At 44.2% G+C, this 21,684-nt stretch overlaps 2 protein-coding genes across 2 annotated transcripts in view; both read left to right on the forward strand.

Annotated features, from left to right (window-relative positions):
* RABGAP1 (RAB GTPase activating protein 1) overlaps positions 1-21,684 on the forward strand; it is an 831,375-nt gene that overhangs the window by 479,620 nt on the left and 330,071 nt on the right. The window lies entirely within an intron of this gene.
* GPR21 (G protein-coupled receptor 21) overlaps positions 19,849-21,684 on the forward strand; it is a 3,620-nt gene continuing 1,784 nt past the window's right edge. The window contains exons 1-2 of the mRNA XM_053696167.1: positions 19,849-20,492; positions 21,550-21,684. The exon at positions 21,550-21,684 is cut by the window's right edge and continues 1,784 nt beyond it. Coding sequence (XP_053552142.1) covers positions 21,625-21,684 — 60 coding nt within the window. The 5' untranslated portion in view covers positions 19,849-20,492; positions 21,550-21,624. The remainder of the gene's footprint in view (positions 20,493-21,549) is intronic.

Consider the following 21,684-nt stretch of genomic DNA (forward strand, 5'->3'; position numbering starts at 1 on the left):
CATGTTTTACTGACTGTGCTATCTTCTCTTCTGCATCAGCTTTAACCTTCCTAATTAACTGCTTAGTCTTTTTTTGTTGGAGTCTCCATATTTTCATATCATCATCTGCTTGTGTGTGTCTGTAATTTTTATAAGCTATCTTTTTTGTCTTTACAGCATGTGCTACTTCTTTGGAAAACCAAATTGGTTTCCGCTTTCTTTTACTTTTACAGACATGTCTAATACAGTGTGCGGTTGCATCTAAAATGGCACCTTTCACAAATTCCCACTGTTCTTGAACCCCTGTAATAAGATTTTTCCCCTTTAAATAGTTTTTTAGGTATTCTCCCATTAATGAAAAATCTGCCGTCCTAAAGTCTAAAACTTTTGTTTTAGTCTGGGTGTACAGTTCCTGAACATGAATACTAAACCAAACAGATTGATGATCACTGGATCCTAAGTTCTCACCTACAGACACATCTGAAACTGTATCACTGTTTGTAAGTATTAGATCTAATATAGCTTCCTTACGAGTTGGTTCCTTGACTAATTGTTCAAGTGATTCCCCTAGCAGAGATTCAAGAATATACCTGCTTCTAGCCGATCTAGCAGAAGGAATCTTCCAGTCTATATCTGGCAAATTAAAGTCCCCCAGTACTATAACCTTACCCTTCATGGTCATTTTGGTTATTTCATCTAATAACAGATTGTCCAGTTTTTCATCCTGCAATGGAGGCCTATATACAACCCCTATTCTAAAAACATTTTTATCTCCAATTTCCAAAGTCACCCAAATACTTTCCACCTCATCATTTGTTCCTACAATTTCAGTAACCTTTATATTTTCATTTACATACAAAGCAACTCCTCCACCTTTCTTTCCTACTCTGTTCTTTTTAAATAACCTGTATCCAGGTATGACTATGTCCCAGTCATGCAAATCATTGTACCATGTTTCTGTTATAGCTACTAAATCCAAGTTGTCCCTAGTCATTATTGAAATGAGTTCAGGTAATTTATTTCCTAAGCTGCGAGCATTTGTGCTCATGGCACGAAGAATTTTTCTACTAGAATTTCTAGAATTGTTACTTGGACTAACAGTTTTGGTATGCTGTGGGGGGCAGGTGGATATATTAATGCTACCCCCCTTTATTAGTTTAAATGATTTCTAATAAAGTATTTGAACTCCTCTCCCAGATACTCTGTTCCTTTAGCATCCAAATGCAAGCCATCTCTCCTAAATAACCTAGTATCTTTCCAAACAGAGCTATAATGGCCAATAAAACCAAATCCTCGTTCCCTGCACCACTTATCTAACCAAGAATTAAATGTTGTTATCCGCTCCATCTTTCCTGCTTCCTGGTCATACACAGGTAAAATAGCAGAAAATGATAGAGTTGATGCCACAGTCTCTAAATGATTACCTAGGTCACGAGTAGTAGATTTTTTTTCTGACAAATTTCAAAGTTACTTTTCCTTCTAAATACACAGAGAGTCCACAACTGCATTCTTTACTTTTGGGAATACAGAACCTGGCCACCAGGAGGAGGCAAAGGCTTAAATACCTCCCCCACTCCCCTCATCCCCCAGTCTTTCTTTGCCTTTTGTCACAGGAGGATGGCATTTCGCCACTTTAGAGGTAGTGAAAGGTGGAAGGTCTGATGACCGCTGCTTGTTAAAAGCGGCGTGCAGGTTCTTTTGTGAGAATCTGCAGTCATATGGGGTCGAAAGGCTTGCAGCGCCTTTGATAAATCGACCCCTAAGTGTTCTGTCCTTGATATAAAAAAAAACCTTTGGGTGCACCTGTCCAGTACTAATATTAATACAGGTCACAAATAAAACAGCACACTTTTTTCTAAACACCTCTTATCTGTAATTATTATTATTATTATCACACTGTTGTCTGTGTAAATATTTTATGCACTCAGTACCCTTGAAGTAGTTTGTGTGTTACAGAGTCTAATTCTTAGCCTAAATCTAGATGTGTGTACTGCTTTTCATGCTAAATAGCTTTCTGTTTAGGTGTAAGAAAATCCCAACAGCGATACTTGGTTTTCAGAACTTTACTCCTTATTCCTAAATATTTTATAAAAAAATTTGATTTTTTTTTTGTATAAAAGCATCTGCTATATCTGTAAAAAATGTTTTTCACTAGGGAGTTATTTCTATTCTACTTTTATAAGGATAAAACATTCAGATTATAGTATATTTCATATTTTTATTTTGTGTATTTATTTTATTAAGTTTTAGTTACAATGATACACTAGGCGGTAGCTTGACGTGAACTAAACATGAAAACTACTGTAAGTGAAAAATAAATCTTTATGTAATACATCATTTATTGCATTCTCAACATTACATATATATCTATTAAAGGGACAGTCTACTCCAGATTTTTTATTGTTTAAAAAGATAGAAAATCCCTTTATTACCTATTCCCCAGTTTTGCATAACTAACAATATTAATATACTTTTTACCTTTGTGATTACCCTGTATCTAAGCCTCTGCAGACTGCCCCTTATCTCAGTTATATTAATATACTTTTTACCTCTGTTATTACCCTGTATCTAAGCCTCTGCAGACTGCTCCTTATCTCAGTTATATTAATATACTTATTACCTCTGTGATTACCTTGTATCTAAGCCTCTGCAGACTGCTCTTTATCTCAGTTATATTAATATACCTTTTACCTCTGTGATTACATTGTGTCTAAGCCTCTGAAGACTGCTCCTTATCTCAGTTATATTAATATACTTTTTACCTTTGTGATTACCTTGTATCTAAACCTCTGCAGACTGCTCCTTATCTCAGTTATATTAATATACTTTTTACCTCTGTGATTACCTTGTATCTAAACCTCTGCAGACTGCTCCTTATCTCAGTTATATTAATATACTTTTTACCTGTGTGATTACCCTGTATCTAACCCTCTGCAGACTGCTCCTTATCTCAGTTATATTAATACACTTTTTACCTCTGTGATTACCCTGTATCTAAGCATCTGCAGACTGCTCCTTATCTCAGTTATATTTATATACTTTTTACCTATGTGATTACCTTGTATCTAAGCCTCTGCAGACTGCTCCTTATCTCAGTTATATTAATACACTTTTTACCTCTGTGATTACCCTGTATCTAAGCCTCGGCAGACTGCCCCCTTATATCAGTTATATTAATATACTTTTTACCTCTGTGGTTACCTTGTATCTAAGCATCTGCAGACTGCTCCTTTATCTCAGTTATATTAATATACATTTTACCTCTGTGATTACCTTGTATCTAAACCTCTGCAGACTGCCCCTTATCTCAGTTATATTAATATACTTTTTACCTCTGTGATTACCTTGTATCTAAGCATCTGCAGACTGCTCCTTTATCTCAGTTATATTAATATACATTTTACCTCTGTGATTACCTTGTATCTAAGCCTCTGCAGACTGCCCTCTTATCTCAGTTATATTAATATACTTTTTACCTCAGCGATTACCTTGTATCTAAGCCTCTGCAAACTGCTCCTTATCTCATTTATATTAATATACTTTTTACCTCTGTGATTACCTTGCATCTAACCCTCTGCAAACTGCTCCTTATCTCAGTTATATTAATATACTTTTTACCTCTGTGATTACCCTGTATCTAACCCTCTGCAGACTGCTCCTTATCTCAATTATATTAATACACATTTTACCTCTGTGATTACCCTGTATCTAAGCCTCTGCACACTGCCCCTTATCTCATTTATTTTAATATACTTTTTACCTCTGTGATTACCTTGTATCTAAACCTCTGCAGACTGCTCCTTATCTCAGTTATATTAATATACTTTTTACCTGTGTGATTACCCTGTATCTAACCCTCTGCAGACTGCTCCTTATCTCAGTTATATTAATACACTTTTTACCTCTGTGATTACCCTGTATCTAAGCATCTGCAGACTGCTCCTTATCTCAGTTATATTTATATACTTTTTACCTATGTGATTACCTTGTATCTAAGCCTCTGCAGACTGCTCCTTATCTCAGTTATATTAATACACTTTTTACCTCTGTGATTACCCTGTATCTAAGCCTCGGCAGACTGCCCCCTTATATCAGTTATATTAATATACTTTTTACCTCTGTGATTACCTTGTATCTAAGCATCTGCAGACTGCTCCTTTATCTCAGTTATATTAATATACATTTTACCTCTGTGATTACCTTGTATCTAAGCATCTGCAGACTGCTCCTTTATCTCAGTTATATTAATATACATTTTACCTCTGTGATTACCTTGTATCTAAGCCTCTGCAGACTGCCCTCTTATCTCAGTTATATTAATATACTTTTTACCTCAGCGATTACCTTGTATCTAAGCCTCTGCAAACTGCTCCTTATCTCATTTATATTAATATACCTTTTACCTCTGTGATTACCTTGCATCTAACCCTCTGCAAACTGCTCCTTATCTCAGTTATATTAATATACTTTTTACCTCTGTGATTACCCTGTATCTAACTCTCTGCAGACTGCTCCTTATCTCAATTATATTAATACACATTTTACCTCTGTTATTACCCTGTATCTAAGCCTCTGCACACTGCCCCTTATCTCAGTTATTTTAATATACTTTTTACCTCTGTGATTACCTTGTATCTAAGCTTCAGCAGACTGCTCCTTATCTCAGTTACAGTGGGGCAACAAAGTATTTAGTCCGCCACCAATTGTGCAAGTTCTCCCACTTAAGAAGATGAGAGAGGCCTGTAATTTTCATCATAGGTATACCTCAACTATGAGAGACAAAATGTGGAAACAAATCCAGACAATCACATTGTCTGTCTGATTTGGAAAGAATTTATTTGCAAATTATGGTGGAAAATAAGTATTTGGTCACCTACAAACAAGCAAGATTTCTGGCTCTCACAGACCTGTATCTTCTTCTTTATGAGGCTCCTCTGTCTTCCACTCATTACCTGTATTAATGGCACCTGTTTGAACTTGTTATCAGTATAAAAGACACCTGTCCACAACCTCAAACAGTCACACTCCAAACTCCACTATGGTGAAGACCAAAGAGCTGTCTAAGGACACCAGAAACAAAATTGTAGACCTGCACCAGGCTGGGAAGACTGAATCTGCAATAGGCAAGCAGCTTAGTGTGAAGAAATCAACTGTGGGAGCAATAATTAGAAAATGGAAGACATACAAGGCCACTGATAATCTCCCTCGATCTGGGGCTCCACGCAAGATCTCACCCCGTGGGGTCAAAATGATCACAAGAACGGTGAGCAAACATCCCAGAACCACACAGGGGAACCTTGTGAATGACCTGCAGAGAGCTGGGACCAACGTACCAAAGGCTACCATCAGTAACACACTATGCCGCCAGGGACTCAGATCCTGCAGTGCCAGACGTGTCCCCCTGCTTAAGCCAGTACATGTCCGGGCCCGTCTGAAGTATGCTAGAGAGCATTTGGATGATCCAGAAACAGATTGGGAGAATGTCATATGGTCAGATGAAACCAAAGTAGAACTGTTTGGTAGAAACACAACTCGTCGTGTTTGTAGGAGAGAGAATGCTGAGTTGCAACCAAAGAACACCATACCTACTGTAAAGCATGGGGGTTGCAACATCATGCTTTGGGGCTGTTTCTCTGCAAAGGGAACAGGACGACTGATCCGTGTACATGAAAGAATGAATGGGGCCATGTATCGTGAGATTTTGAGTGCAAACCTCCTTCCATCAGCAAGGGCATTGAAGATGAAACGTGGCTGGGTCTTTCAGCATGACAATGATCCCAAACACACTGCCTGGGCAATGAAGGAGTTGTTTCGTAAGAAGCATTTCAAGGTCCTGGAGTGGCCTAGCCAGTCTCCAGATCTTAACCCCATAGAAAACCTTTGGAGGGAGTTGAAAGTCTGTGTTGCCCAGCGACAGCCCCAAAACATCACTGCTCTAGAGGAGATCTGCATGCAGGAATGGGCCAACATACCAGCAACAGTGTGTGACAACCTTGTGAAGACTTACAGAAAACCTTTGACCTCTGTCATTGCCAACAAAGGATATATAACAAAGTATTGAGATGAACTTTTGATATTGACCAGATACTTTACTTATTTCTTTTACAAGATATACCGAGTCCACAGGTTTCATCCTTTACTTGTGGGATATAATCCTCCTGCTAACAGGAAGTGGCAAAGAGCACCACAGCAGAGCTGCTATATAGCTCCTCCCTTAACTCCTCCCCCCAGTCATTCTCTTTGCCTATGCTAGTAATAGGAAGGGTAAAGTGATAGTGGTGATAAGATGATAGTTTTAATTTCTTCAATCAAGAGTTTGTTATTTTTAAATGGTACCGGTGAGTACTATTTCTCTCAGGCAGCATTGGAAGAAGATTGCTGCCTTGAGATTATTGATGTTAGCAGACGTAACTAAGATCTATGTTGGTTCCCACAGTGTGCTGAGGAATGCTAGAGAAATCTTCAGTGTGAGGAACAGTTTTCATGTTACAAGCAGCATTGAGGTATGTTCAGTCATTTATTTCTGAGGAGACTGTGATATATCAGAACTGGCTGACATAGTTCCCATAGAGGGAAGGGGTAAGAAGTAATTCTGTAGAAAATAGGGTATTACTGTAATCCTGGGCATTATTTTGTTTTCAAGACTAATGCAACTTTATATGTTATGGTGAGACAATGGGCAGCCTAACGATTTTACTGTCAATCTAAAATGGGTGGCTGGTTGTTATACTTTTCCTCTAAAGAGGATCCACATGGCTAGTACTTTATTTTTTTATACCCACATGGCTTATGTTTGACCGCTTTACTGCGGTTGTTTAGGCTCAGCTTATTCCAGAGAGGATGGGCGGGGCCTAATTTCACGCCTCAATGGCGCAGTTTCTTCACATACAAACAGTAATTTTCAGCTCCGGTTGGGCCCAAACTGACTCCTGATGTTCCGGAGTGATTTTGAGGCTTGATTAAGATCCCTGGGGGGCAGAGCTGTGGCGTGGTGCAGGGGGTTATAAAGTTTTTCTAATAAACGTTGTTGTTTTTATTGATAACTCAGAGGGTTAATTGCTCTTTACTGTGGGGTGCATCATCTGACTGCATTATAGGGCAGGTTTATCTTAAAATTGGACATATGTTAACACTTTTAAGCTGTTTTGCAAAATTGTGCGCTTTTTATATTCTTAAAGGCGCAGTACCGTTTTTTTTTAAAAAATTGTGTTATCTCACTAAATAGAGTGTTTAACTACTTTGTGGTGTTTACATAGCCTGTTCAACACTGACACTGAGGAAGTTCAATGTTCTATGTGTTTAGAAGCCATTGTGGAACCCACTCTTACATTATGCCCTTCTTGTACTGAAAGAGCCTTACACTGTAAAGAACATATTTTAAGTAATGAAAGTGTGCCTAAGGATGATTCTCAGTCTGAAGAAAATCAGGATACGCCATCTAATTCTCCCCAAGTGTCTCAACCTTTAACGCCCACTCAAGCGACGCCAAGTACTTCTAGTGCGTCTACTTCTTTTACTTTGCAAGATATGGCTGCAGTGATGTCTACTACCCTTACAGAGGTACTATCTAAACTGCAAGGTTTGCAGGGTAAACGCAGTAGGTCAGGTATTATTGTAAATACTGAACCCTCTGATGCCTAAGTGGTTATTTCCGATGCACCCTCACAATGCTGATTTGGGGGTTAGGGATTTTATGTCTGAGGGAGAACTTTCAGAGTCAGGAAATTTATTTCCTCAGACAGATTCGGACGTCACGTCCTTTAAATTTAAACTTGAACACCTCCGCCTATTGCTCAGGGAGGTTTTATCGACAAATATTTAGAAGTACCTACTTACACAGATGTTTTTCCGGTTCCTAAGAGAATTTCGGAAATTGTTAAGAGGGAATGGGATAGACCAGGTATACCATTTTCTCCCCCTCCTAACTTTAAGAAAATGTTTCCTATATCTGACACCATACGGGACTCCTGGTAATTGGTCCCTAAGGTGGAGGGAGCTATATCTTCTCTAGCTAAGCGAACAACTATACCCCTTGAAGACAGTTGTGCTTTTACAGACCCTATGGATAAAAAATTAGAGGGTCTTTTAAAGAAACTATTTGTTCACCAGGGTTTTCTCTTACAGCCTACAGCCTGCATTATTCCAGTAACTACTGCAGCTGCCTTTTGGTTTGACACCCTGGAAGAGTCTCTGAAGGTAGAGACACCTTTAGAGGACATTTTAGACAGAATATAGGCTCTTAAATTAGCCAATTCATTTATAACTGATGCTGCTTTTCAAATTGCAAAATTTGCAGCGAAAAACACATGCCATTCTGGCGTGCAGAGCGTCATGGCTAAAGTCGTGGTCTGCTGACGTATCGTCTAAATCTAAGTTTTTAACTATTCCCTTCAAAGATAAGACCCTATTCGGGCCTGAGCTGAAGGAAATAATCTCTGACATTACTGGAGGTAAGGGGCACGCCCTACCTCAGGACAAGTCCCTCCAGAGGAGGGGTAAACAAAATGATTTTCGTTCCTTTCAAAATTTTAAAGCAGTATCCTCTGCATTTTAAAGGAGTATCCTCTGCTTCCTCTTCCTCCACTAAGCAGGAAGGGAACTTTGCTCAATCCAAGTCGGTCTGGAGACCTAACCAGGCCTGGAATAAAGGTAAACAAGCCAAGAAGCCCACTGCTGCTACCAAGACAGCATGAAGGGGCAGCCCTTGATCAGGGACCGGGTCTAGTAGGGGGCAGACTCTTGTTCTTTGCTCAGGCTTGGGCAAGGGATGTACAGGATCCTTGGGCATTGGAAATTGTGACCCAGGGGTACCAGCTGGAATTCAATGATTTCCTCCCAAGGGGGAGATTTCATCTTTCACGTCTGTCTGTAGACCAGACAAAAAGAGAGGCATTTCTTACGCTGTGCAAAAGACCTTTACACAATGGGTGTAATTTGCCCAGTTCCAGAACTGGAACAGGGGCAGGGGTTCTACTCAAATCTATTCGTGGTTCCCAAAAAAGAGGGAACCTTCAGACCAATTTTAGATCTCAAATGTCTGAACAAATTTCTCAGAGTCCCATCGTTCAAGATGGAGACCATTCGTACAATTTTTGCTAATGATCCAGGAGGGTCAATATACGACCACTGTGGACCTGAAGGATGCATACCTTCACATTCCTATCCACAAGGATCATCATCAACTCCTAAGATTTGCCTTTCAGGACAAACATCAGTTTGTGGCCTTTCCTTCGGGTTGGCCACGGCTCCCAGGATCTTCACAAAGGTTCTAGGGTCCCTTCTAGCGGTTCTCAGGCAGCGAGGCATAGTGGTGGCGCCCTATCTGGACGATATCTTGATCCAGGCGTCAACCTATCATCTGTCCAAATCTCAAACGGACATAGTGTTGTCATTTCTAAGAACTCACGGTTGGAAAGTGAATGTAGAAAAAAGTTCACTGGTTCCACAGACAAGAGTTCCATTCCTGGGATCTCTGATAGACTCGGTAAACATAAAAGTATTTCTGACAGAAGTCAGAAAATCAAAGATTCTAAATACTTGCCGAGCTCTGCAGTCCATTCATCGGCCATCAGTGGCTCAGTGTATGGAAGTCATCGGACTAATGGTAGCAGCAATGGATATCATCCCGTTTGCTCGCTTTCATCTCAGACCACTACAACTGTGCATGCTCAGTCAGTGGAATGGGGATTATGCGAATTTATCTCCTCAGATAAATCTGGACCAAGAGACCAGAGACTCTCTTCGGTGGTGGTTGTCACAGGACAATCTGTCCCAAGGGATGTGCTTCCGCAGGCCATCTTGGGTAATAGTAACGACGGACGCCAGTCTCCTGGGCTGGGGTGCAGTCTGGAATTCCCTGAAGGCTCAGGGTGTGTGGAGTCTCAATTGCCAATCACTATTCTGGAACTGACAGCGATATTCAATGTGCTGCTGGCGTGGCCTCAGTTGGCTTCGGCCAAATTCATAAGATTCCAGTCGGACAATATCACGACTGTGGCATATATCAATCATCAGGGGGGAACAAGGAGTTCTTTAGCGATGATAGAAGTATCAAAGATAATTCGATGGGCGGAGGTTCACTTTTGCCATCTGTCTGCGATCTCTATCCCAGGAGTAGAAAACTGGGAAGCGGTTTTTCTAAGTCGTCAGACTTCTCATCCGGGGGAGTGGGAACTCCATCCTAAGGTGTTTGCAACTCCATCCTGAGGTGTTTGCAACCTTGATTCATCAATGGGGCACACCGGAATTGGATCTGATGGCATCTCGACAGAATGCCAAACGTCCACGTTACGGGTCCAGGTCAAGGGATCCCCAGGCTGTACTGATAGATGCTCTAGCAGTACCTTGGTCGTTCAACCTGGCTTATGTGTTTCCACCTTTTCCTCTCCTTCCTCTCCTTCCTCGTGTGATTGCCAGAATCAAACCGGAGAGGGCTTCAGTAATTCTAATAGCGCCTGCGTGGCCACGCAGGACCTGGTATGCAGATCTAGTGGACATGTCGTCTCTACCACTGTGGAGACTGCCATTGAGAAAGGACCTTCTCATTCAAGGTCCTTTCCAACATCCAAATCTAACTTCTCTGCAGCTGACTGCTTGGAGATTGAACGCTTGATTTTATCTAAGCGGGGTTTCTCTGAGCCGGTCATTGATACTCTGATTCAGGCTCGCAAGCCGGTTACTAGAAAAATTTACCATTAGATATGGCGTAAATATCTTTATTGGTGTGAATCCAAGGGTTACTCATGGAGTAAGATTAAGATTCCTGGGATTTTGTCTTTTTCTCCAAGAAGGATTGGAGAAGGGTTTATCAGCTAGTTCCTTGAAGGGACAAATTTCTGCTTTGTCAATTTTGCTTCACAAGCGTCTGGCAGATGTCCCAGATGCTCAGGCTTTTTGTCAGGCTTTACTCAGAATCAAGCCTGTGTTTAAAGCAATTGCTACGCCATGGAGCTTGAATTCAGTTCTTAATGTTCTTCAAGGGGTTCCGTTTGAACCCATGCATTCCATAGATATTAAACTGTTATCTTGGAAAGTTTTGTCTTTAGTTGGTATTTCTTCAGCTCGAAGAGTTTCTGAGCTATCTGCGTTACAATGTGATTCCCCTTATCTTATATTCCATTCTGATAAGGTGGTTTTGCGTACTAAACCAGGATTTCTTCCTAAGGTTGTTTCAAATAAGAATATTAATCAGGAAATTGTGGTTCCTTCCTTGTGTCCTAATCCTTCCTCTAAGAAGGAACATTTGTTACATAATTTGGATGTGGTTCGCTCTTTAAAATTTTATTTATAAGCGACCAAGGATTTCCGTCAAACATCTTCCCTGTTTGTTGTTTATTCTGGGAAGCGTAGGGGTCAAAAAGCTACGGCTACCTCTCTCTCTTTTTGGCTGAGAAGCATCATCCGCCTGGCATATGAGACTGCTGGACAGCAGCCCCCTGAAAAGATTACGGCTCATTCCACTAGAGCTGTGGCTTCCACTTGGGCTTTTAAAAACGATGCTTCTGTTGAACAGATTTGTAAGGCTGCGACTTGGTCCTCCCTTCATACTTTTTCCAAATTTTAAAAATGTTATACTTTTGCTTCTTCTGAGGCTGTTTTTTTGGAGAAAGGTGCTTCAAGCAGTGGTGCCTTCCGTTTAGGTTCCTGTCTTGTCCCTCCCTTTCATCCGTGTCCTAAAGCTTTGGCATTGGTATCCCACAAGTAAAGGATAAAACCTGTGGACTCTGTATATCTTGTAAAAGAAAAGGAAATTTATGCTTACCTGATAAATTAATTTCTTTTACGATATACCTAGTCCACGGCCCACCCTGTCATTTTGAGACAGGATTTATTTTTTATAAACTTTAGTCACCTCTGCACCTTGTTAGTTCTTTCCCTTTCCCTTCCTATACCTTCGATCGAATGACTGGGGGGAGGAGTTAAGGGAGGAGCTATATAGCAGCTCTGCTGTGGTGCTCTTTGCCACTTCCTGTTAGCAGGAGGATTATATCCCACAAGTAAAGGATGAAACCCGTGGACTCAGTATATCGTAAAAGAAATTAATTTATCAGGTAAGCATAAATTTCCTTTTTCCACCATAATTTGCAAATAAATTCTTTCCAAATCAGACAATGTGATTGTTTCCACATTTTGTCTCTCATAGTTGGGGTATACCTATGATGAAAATTACAGGCCTCTCTCATCTTCTTAAGTGGGAGAACTTGCACAATTGGTGGCTGACTAAATACTTTTTAGCCCCACTGTATATTAATATACTTTTTACCTCTGTGATTACCCTATATCTAACCCTCTGCAGACATCTCAGTTATATTAATATACTTTTTACCTCTGTGATTACCTTGTATCTAAGCCTCTGCAGACTGCCCCTTATCTCAGTTATATTAATATACTTTTTACCTCTGTGATTACCTTGTATCTAAGCTTCTGCAGACTGCTCCTTATCTCAGTTATATTAATATACTTTTTACCTCTGTGATTACCCTGTATCTAATCCACTGCAGACTGCCCCTTATCTCAGTTATATTAATATACTTTTTAACTCTGTAATTACCTTGTATCTAAGCTTCTGCAGACTGCGCCTTATCTCAGTTATATTAATACACTTTCTCTTGTAAGGTGTATCCAGTCCACGGGTTCATCCATTACTTGTGGGATATTCTCCTTCCCAACAGGAAGTTGCAAGGAAAGGAAGTATCAAGAGATATGTGGTGACTTAGTGTAGTTTTACCTTCAATCAAGAGTTTGTTATTTTTAAACGGTACCAGCGTTGTACTGTTTTTCTCTCAGGCAGAAATTAGAAGAAGAATTCTGCCTGGAGATTTGATGATCTTAGCGGTTTGTAACTAAGGTCCATTGCTGTTCTCACACATAACTGATGAATATGGGAAAACTTCAGTTGGGGGAACGGCCTGCAGATTACCTGCTTTGAGGTATGTTCAGTATTTTTATTTCTAGAGAGTGGAATAAGTTCTAGAAAATGCTGACAGAGCCTTGTGTATTTGAGGTAAGCCTGATGCAGCGATTTAACAGCGACTGGGATCATGCTTACATAACAGGGTAATACTCATGTTAATATTCATATTGCTTAGTGACGAAACGTTTACATGATTTCATAAATAGGACGTTTTTTCTCTGAGGGAGATAAGTCTTTATTTGGGGCCTAGTTTCCACATGGCTAGTCAGATACTCCTAGGAGTATTTTCTTAAGGCCCCTCTGACATCCAGTACATGGTGGGAGGGGCCTATTTTAGCACTCTAACTACGCAGTTTTAATACAGACTGAGACATCCAGCTTCCCTAGAAGATTCCTCTGGCATCTGAGAACCATTTCAAAGGGGTTATTTCTGCACAAAATCGTATTTATGGGCAGGTAGGAGCCTCAGCAGAGCTGTGGCATGGTGCTCAATTGATTTTTAACGTTTTTTAACGTTTTTCCATCCGGTTTGGGGCCTAAGGGGTTAATCATCCATTTGCAAGTGGGTGCAATGCTGCTTTAGTCCCTTATTCACACTGTAAAAATGTCAAAGATTTTACTGTATTTTTTTCACTGTTTTGCAGTTTAAGTGCTAGTTTTTTTCTCTTAAAGGCACAGTAACGTTTTTGTTTAATTGCTGTTTCACCTTTATTAAAGTGTTTTCCAAGCTTGCTTGTCTCATTACTAGTCTGTTAAACATGTCTGACATAGAGGAAACTCCTTGTTCAATATGTTTGAAAGCCATTGTGGAACCCCCTCTTAGAATGTGTACCAAATGTACTGATATTTCTATAAACTATAAAGACCATATTATGGCTCTTAAAGATTTATCTCCAGGGGATTCTCTGACTGAAAAGAGGGAGATTATGCCATATAACTCTCCCCATGTGTCAGAACCTATAACTCCCGCTCAAGTGATGCCAAGTACATCTAGCGCGTCTAATTCTTTTACCTTACAGGACTTGGCGGCAGTTATGAATGCTACCCTCACAGAGGTATTCTCCAAACTGCCAGGGCTACAAGGAAAGCGAGACAGCTCTGGGGCTAGAATTAATACAGAGCTTTCTGACGCTTTATTGCCTGTGTCCGATATACCCTCACAATGCTCAGAAGCCGAGGCAGGTGAGCTTACCCCATTGTGGTTCCAGAGAAATTGTGTAAAATGGACAAATACTTTGCAGTACCTGTTTACACTGATGTTTTTCCAGTCCCTAAGAGGTTTTCGGAAATTATTACTAAGGAATGGGATAGACCAGGGGTGCCGTTCTCTCCCCCTCCTGCTTTTAAAAAGATGTTTCCCATAGATGCCACCATACGGGACTTGTGGCAGACGGTTCCTAAGGTGGAGGGAGCAGTCTCCACCCTAGCTAAGCGTACAACTATCCCCGTCGAGGACAGTTGTGCTTTCCTAGATTCTATGGATAAAAAATTGGAGGGTCTCCTTAAGAAAATTTTTATACATCAAGGTTTTATTCTCCAGCCTCTTGCATGCATTGCCCCAGTTACTGCTGCAGCGGCTTTTTGGTTTGAGTCTCTTGAGGAGGTTCTACAGGTGGAGACCCCGTTAGACGATATTCTAGACAGGATTAAAGCTCTTAAGTTAGCTAACTCCTTTATTTCTGATGCCATTTTTCATTTAGCCAAGCTAACGGCTAAGAATTCAGGTTTTGCCATTTTGGCGCATAGGGCGCTATGGCTTAAGTCCTGGTCAGCAGACTTCAAAGTCTAAGCTTCTTAACATCCCCTTCAAGGGACAGACCCTATTCGGGCCCGGTCTGAAGGAGATCATTTCTGATATTACTGGATGAAAAGGTCACGCCCTTCCTCAGGATAGGTCCAATAAGTTAAGGACCAAACAGAATAATTTTCGTTCCTTTCGAAACTTCAAGAGTGGCGCAGCTTCAGTTTCCTCTAATGCAAAACAAGAGGGAAATTTCGCCCAGTCCAAACCAGTCTGGAGACCTAACCAGGCTTGGAATAAGGGGAAGCATGCCAAGAAACCTGCTTCTGCCTCTAAGACAGCATGAAGGAGTAGCCCCCGATCCGGGACCGGATCTAGTGGGGGGCAGACTCTCTCTCTTCGCCCAGGCTTGGGCAAGAGACGTCCAGGATCCCTGGGCATTAGAGATTGTTTCCCAGGGATATCTTGTGGACTTCAAAGCTTCATCTCCAAAGGGGAGATTTCATCTCTCACAATTATCTGTAAACCAGATAAAGAGAGAGGCATTCTTACGTTGTGTTCAAGACCTGCTGGTTATGGGAGTGATCCACCCAGTTCCAAAACAGGGGCAGGGCTTCTATTCAAATCTGTTTATAGTTCCCAAAAAAAGAGGGAACTTTCAGACCAATCTTGGATCTCAAGATCCTAAACAAATTTCTCAGGGTCCCATCCTTCAAGATGGAGACTATTCGAACCATCCTCCCTATGATCCAGGAGCGTCAATATATGACTACCGTGGACTTAAAGGATGCTTATCTCCACATTCCAATTCACAGAGATCATCATCAGTTCCTCAGGTTCGCCTTCTTAGACAGGCACTACCAGTTTGTGGCTCTTCCCTTCGGGTTAGCCACGGCACCAAGAATCTTTACGAAGGTTCTAGGGTCCCTACTGGCGGTTCTAAGGCCACGGGGCATAGCGGTGGCTCCTTACCTAGACGACATTCTGATACAGGCGTCGACTTTTCAAATCGGCAAGTCCCATACGGACATTGTTCTGGCCTTTCTGAGGTCTCACGGGTGGAAGGTGAACGAAGAAAAGAGTTCTCTCTCCCCTCTCACAAGAGTTTCCTTCCTAGGAACACTGATAGATTCAGTAGAAATGAAAATTTTTCTGACAGAGGTCAGGTTATCGAAGCTTCTAACTTCCTGCCGTGCTCTTCATTCCACTTCTCGGCCGTCAGTGGCTTAGTGTATGGAAATAATCGGCCTAATGGTAGCGGCAATGGACCTAGTTCTGTTTACCCGCCTACATCTCAGACCACTGCAAGTTTGCATGCTCAATCAGTGGAATGGGGATTACACAGATTTGTCCCCTCTGCTAAATCTGGATCAAGAGACCAGGGATTCTCTTCTCTGGTGGTTCTCTTGGGTCCATCTGTCCAGGGGAATGAGTTTCCGCAGGCCAGAGTGGACTATAGTCACGACAGATGCCAGCCTTCTGGGCTGGGGCGCAGTCTGGAACTCCCTGAAGGCTAAGGGGTTCGTGGACTCAGGAGGAAGCCCTCCTTCCGATAAACATTCTGGAACTGAGAGCGATATTCAATGCTCTTCAGGCTTGGCCTCAACTAGCTGCGGTCAGGTTCATCAGATTTCAGTCGGACAATATCACGACTGTAGCCTATATCAACCATCAGGGGGGGACAAGAAGCCCCCTGGCAATGTTGGAGGTTTCAAAGATAATTCTATGGGCAGAGGTTCACTCTTGCCATCTCTCAGCTATCCATATTCCAGGAGTAGAGAACTGGGAGGCGGATTTTCTAAGTCGGCAGACTTTTCATCCGGGGGAGTGGTAGCTCCATCCGGAGGTATTTGCCCAGCTGATTCAACTATGGGGCAAACCAGAAGTGGATCTGATGGCGTCTCGTCAGAACGCCAAGCTTCCCTGTTACGGGTCCAGGTCAAGGGATCCCCAGGCAGCGCTGATTGATGCTCTAGCAGTGCCCTGGTCCTTCAGCCTGGCTTATGTGTTCCCACCATTTCCTCTCCTCCCTCGTCTGATTGGCAAGATCAAGCAGGAGAGAGCTTCGGTGATTTTGATAGCCCCTTGCGTGGCCATGCAGGACTTGGTATGCAGATCTGGTGGACATGTCATCCCTTCCACCATTGCTGCTAGTGAGAGAGTCGCTGAAGAGAGGAGGGGCTGAGCAGCTGCTAGTGAGAGAGTCGCTGAAGACAGGAGGGGGCTGAGTAGCTGCTAGTGAGAGAGTCGCTGAAGACAGGAGGGGGCTGAGTAGCTGCTAGTGAGAGAGTCGCTGAAGAGAGGAGGGGGCTGAGCAGCTGCTAGTGAGAGAGTCGCTGAAGAGAGGAGGGGGCTGAGCAGCTGCTAGTGAGAGAGTCGCTGAAGAGAGGAGGGCCTGAGCAGCTGCTAGTGAGAGAGTCGCTGAAGAGAGGAGGGCCTGAGCAGCTGCTAGTGAGAGAGTCGCTGAAGAGAGGAGGGGGCTGAGCAGCTGCTAGTGAGAGAGTCGCTGAAGAGAGGAGGGGGCTGAGCAGCTGCTAGTGAGAGAGTCGCTGAAGAGAGGAGGGCCTGAGCAGCTGCTAGTGAGAGAGTCGCTGAAGAGAGGAGGGCCTGAGCAGCTGCTAGTGAGAGAGTCGCTGAAGAGAGGAGGGGGCTGAGCAGCTGCTAGTGAGAGAGTCGCTGAAGAGAGGAGGGGGCTGAGCAGCTGCTAGTGAGAGAGTCGCTGAAGAGAGGAGGGCCTGAGCAGCTGCTAGTGAGAGAGTCGCTGAAGAGAGGAGGGGGCTGAGCAGCTGCTAGTGAGAGAGTCGCTGAAGAGAGGAGGGGGGTGAGCAGCTGCTAGAGGGGGGGGGGTGAGTAGGGGGCTGAGCAGCTGCTAGAGGGGGGTGAGTAGGGGGCTTAGCTGCTAGAGGGGGGGTGAGTAGGGGGCTGGGCAGCTGCTAGAGGGGGGTGAGTAGGGGGCTTAGCAGCTGCTAGAGGGGGGGTGAGTAGGGGGCTGAGCAGCTGCTAGAGGGGGGGTGAGTAGGGGGGCTGAGCAGCTGCTAGAGGGGGGGGTGAGTAGGGGGCTGAGCAGCTGCTAGAGGGGGGGTGAGTAGGGGGCTGAGCAGCTGCTAGAGGGGGGTGAGTAGGGGGCTTAGCAGCTGCTAGAGGGGGGGTGAGTAGGGGGGTGAGTAGGAGGCTGAGCAGCTGCTAGGGGGGATGAGTAGGGGACTGAGCAGCTGCTAGAGGGGGGTGAGTAGGGGGCTGAGCAGCTGCTAGAGGGGGGGTGAGTAGGGGGCTGAGCAGCTGCTAGTGAGAGAGTCGCTGAAGAGAGGAGGGGGCTGAGCAGCTGCTAGTGAGAGAGTCGCTGAAGAGAGGAGGGGGCTGAGCAGCTGCTAGTGAGAGAGTCGCTGAAGAGAGGAGGGCCTGAGCAGCTGCTAGTGAGAGAGTCGCTGAAGAGAGGAGGGGGCTGAGCAGCTGCTAGTGAGAGAGTCGCTTAAGAGAGGTGGGGGCTGAGCAGCTGCTAGAGGGGGGTGAGTAGGGGGCTGAGCAGCTGCTAGAGGGGGGTGAGTAGGGGGCTGAGCAGCTGCTAGAGGGGGGTGAGTAGGGGGCTGAGCAGCTGCTAGAGAGGGGGGGTGAGTAGGGGGCTGAGCAGATGCTAGAGGGGGGTGAGTAGGGGGCTGAGCAGCTGCTAGAGGGGGGGTGAGTAGGGGGCTGAGCAGCTGCTAGAGGGGGGTGAGTAGGGGGCTGAGCAGCTGCTAGAGGGGGGGTGAGTAGGGGGCTGAGCAGCTGCTAGAGGGGGGGTGAGTAGGGGGCTGAGCAGCTGCTAGAGGGGGGGTGAGTAGGGGGCTGAGCAGCTGCTAGAGGGGGGGTGAGTAGGGGGCTGAGCAGCTGCTAGAGGGGGGTGAGTAGGGGGCTTAGCAGCTGCTAGAGGGGGGGTGAGTAGGGGGCTGAGCAGCTGCTAGGGGGGATGAGTAGGGGACTGAGCAGCTGCTAGAGGGGGGTGAGTAGGGGGCTGAGCAGCTGCTAGAGGGGGGGGGGTGAGTAGGGGGCTGAGCAGCTGCTAGTGAGAGAGTCGCTGAAGAGAGGAGCGGGCTGAGCAGCTGCTAGTGAGAGAGTCGCTGAAGAGAGGAGGGGCCTGAGCAGCTGCTAGTGAGAGAGTCGCTGAAGAGAGGAGGGGGCTGAGCAGCTGCTAGTGAGAGAGTCGCTTAAGAGAGGAGGGGGCTGAGCAGCTGCTAGAGGGGGGTGAGTAGGGGGCTGAGCAGCTGCTAGAGGGGGGTGAGTAGGGGGCTGAGCAGCTGCTAGAGGGGGGGGTGAGTAGGGGGCTGAGCAGCTGCTAGAGAGGGGGGGTGAGTAGGGGGCTGAGCAGATGCTAGAGGGGGGTGAGTAGGGGGCTGAGCAGCTGCTAGAGGGGGGGTCAGTAGGGGGCTGAGCAGCTGCTAGAGGGGGGTGAGTAGGGGGCTTAGCTGCTAGAGGGGGGGTGAGTAGGGGGCTGAGCAGCTGCTAGAGGGGGGTGAGTAGGGGGCTTAGCAGCTGCTAGAGGGGGGTGAGTAGGGGGCTGAGTAGCTGCTAGAGGGGGGGTGAGTAGGGGGTTGAGCAGCTGCTAGAGGGGGGGTGAGTAGGGGGCTGAGCAGCTGCTAGAGGGGGGTAAGTAGGGGGCTTAGCAGCTGCTAGAGGGGGGGTGAGTAGGGGGCTGAGCAGCTGCTAGAGGGGGGGTGAGTAGGAGGCTGAGCAGCTGCTAGAGGGGGGGTGAGTAGGGGACTGAGCAGCTGCTAGAGGGGGGTGAGTAGGGGGCTGAGCAGCTGCTAGAGGGGGGGTGAGTAGGGGGCTGAGCAGATGCTAGAGGGGGGGGGGTGAGTAGGGGGCTGAGCAGCTGCTAGAGGGGGGGTGAGTCTGGGGCTGAGCAGCTGCTAGAGAGGGGGGGGGGGTAGGGGTAAGGTATAGGATTTGCTGTTGAGAGGATGAGAACTCGCCATCTTACACAATTGTGAATGTTTAGTGCAGCCAGACAGCCTGGACATGTAATTATAAGTGTAAATTATTGTAGCTCATTTTTTACACACAAATCTTTGTGTCACAAATTAAATTGCTAACATTTTTTAAATAAAGCTTTTATTTGTTTTCCTGCAATACTTGTATGATATATATAAAGACATTGTTTGCTTTTGTCAGTGATATCTTTGTACTTTACCTATGTGTTTAACCCCATTGCAGTGCAACAATAAACTTCTGTTTTATTTTATTAGAATATTTTCTTTTTGCACTTTTATGTCCCTTTAACTTACAGTTGCAAAATTATATTTATAAATGATCTTTTATATGCACGACAGACATTTGTTGAGTTTTGCGTCCCTCTACAGCTTTAGCAGTGGTATTTACGTATAAGAAATATTTGTACCTTGCAGAATTTGTCGCTTTCTGCTTTAGTTTATTGAAAGCCTCATATACAAGGGCACAACTCATGTTCCCTTAACATTAAAGATTGTAAGTCTTACATAAATTATGATTTTTCTCCAAATTCCCTTGTGACTGTTTATTCCTGTTGGAAGCAATGCATCCCCATCTGTCACTGGGCTTCACAAGCTGTATACTCTGCTGTCAGTCACATGATAGAACTCTTCTGGACTTTTATTAGTGATCCCTTTAAACAATCTTTTGAGGGCTGATAACCAAGCATGAGCTGTCCCCCAGCCTGCAGTGCTGAGCTCTGTACAGCCCCCGTTGTCTGAGATCCCAGCTGCACTTGGCAGTATTTGTGAGGGAGGAGGAGAGAAAGGGAGTGCTGAGGACCAAAGACACCACACAGGCATTTTATCTCCATTCTGCAGCAAAGTGAGCTGCAGTGCTACTGCAGGAATCCTCTGCATCGTGGGTTTGGGCAGACAGGTAAATAACCTTGTAGGGGACTTTTACTGGTGTGCTTGCATGGGCTGTGAGGTTGCACATACAGGAATATTATATGCTGCTGGGATTCCACTTGGAAATCTGTTTTACTTATAAGAGCACTATAGATACCTGAATGTTCCAAATTCAGTGACCTAGAGAGAAGCTGCAGAATGTGTAGGAGGCAAGGCTGAGGTGACTGGGAATACTAGTATTTAGTATATATCATGAAAGTGTGAGGAGCAAGGCTGAGGTGACTGGGAATACTAGTATTTAGTATATATCATGAAAGTGTGAGGAGCAAGGGTGATATAGACCTTAAAACTTGAGGGGTTGGCTCTAAGGGAGGTTGCCAAAATGCTACATATGAAGGCTGTAGGGTGAATCATCAGTTTCTAAAAAAATCCATAATATTTTTTTTATGTATATAAAACCACCTTTGTTTCTATTTGCTTGTCTCCTTGTCCTGCTAGCGCAAAGGACATAGAGAATGAAAAGTGATTGACTTCCAAATACTATAGGTTTGAGAATTGGGAGTGTTATAAAACTAATTGGAGGTGCTTGGCACCCTCTTAGAACACCCATGTTCGGTGTGGCAGTAAATAAGAGTGTGCCAGTCTGTAATAACTGAGTTTGCCAGTGTGCAGTGCATGGCAAGGATATTTGCTGATGTGACCTTAGTAGCTAACAGAATATGGGTGTGCGTTAGAGGGTTTTATAACTGAGAGTAAGTGGGGTTGGAGTAACTGGGAGAATGTGGACTTACTTTGGAATTAAAAAATATGTTCTGTAGTAATTGAAATAGCAGAGTTGGATTAGTAGGGAGAGTGTGGCTGCTGCTTTGACTGTAAATTTGATCTGTGAATGCAGAGTTAGACTAAGTGTGTGACTGAAGCTTCTGAGATAGCGAGGGTGGTCTACACTTATTGATGGTGGCTACAGTAGAGAGTGAGGTGCTTAACTGAGTGCAGGGCTGCTAGTTCTGTGTTGCATTTTTATAGGATGTGTTACAGTAACTGACAAGATGCTATACAAATACTGTCATATTATCTTCTCTCAGCTGCTCGGAAGCTAACCGATGGAATGGAATTACTTTGGATAGAGGAGACAGAGCGCTCATTCTCTAACCATCCTGATGACTGCAGTCCTTTGCCCCAAGCTCATTTGCCGAGCATATTCCCCTTTAATATTGATA

The sequence above is a fragment of the Bombina bombina genome, chromosome 12 (genome assembly GCF_027579735.1).
Source record: "Bombina bombina isolate aBomBom1 chromosome 12, aBomBom1.pri, whole genome shotgun sequence".
Lineage (NCBI taxonomy): Eukaryota > Metazoa > Chordata > Amphibia > Anura > Bombinatoridae > Bombina > Bombina bombina.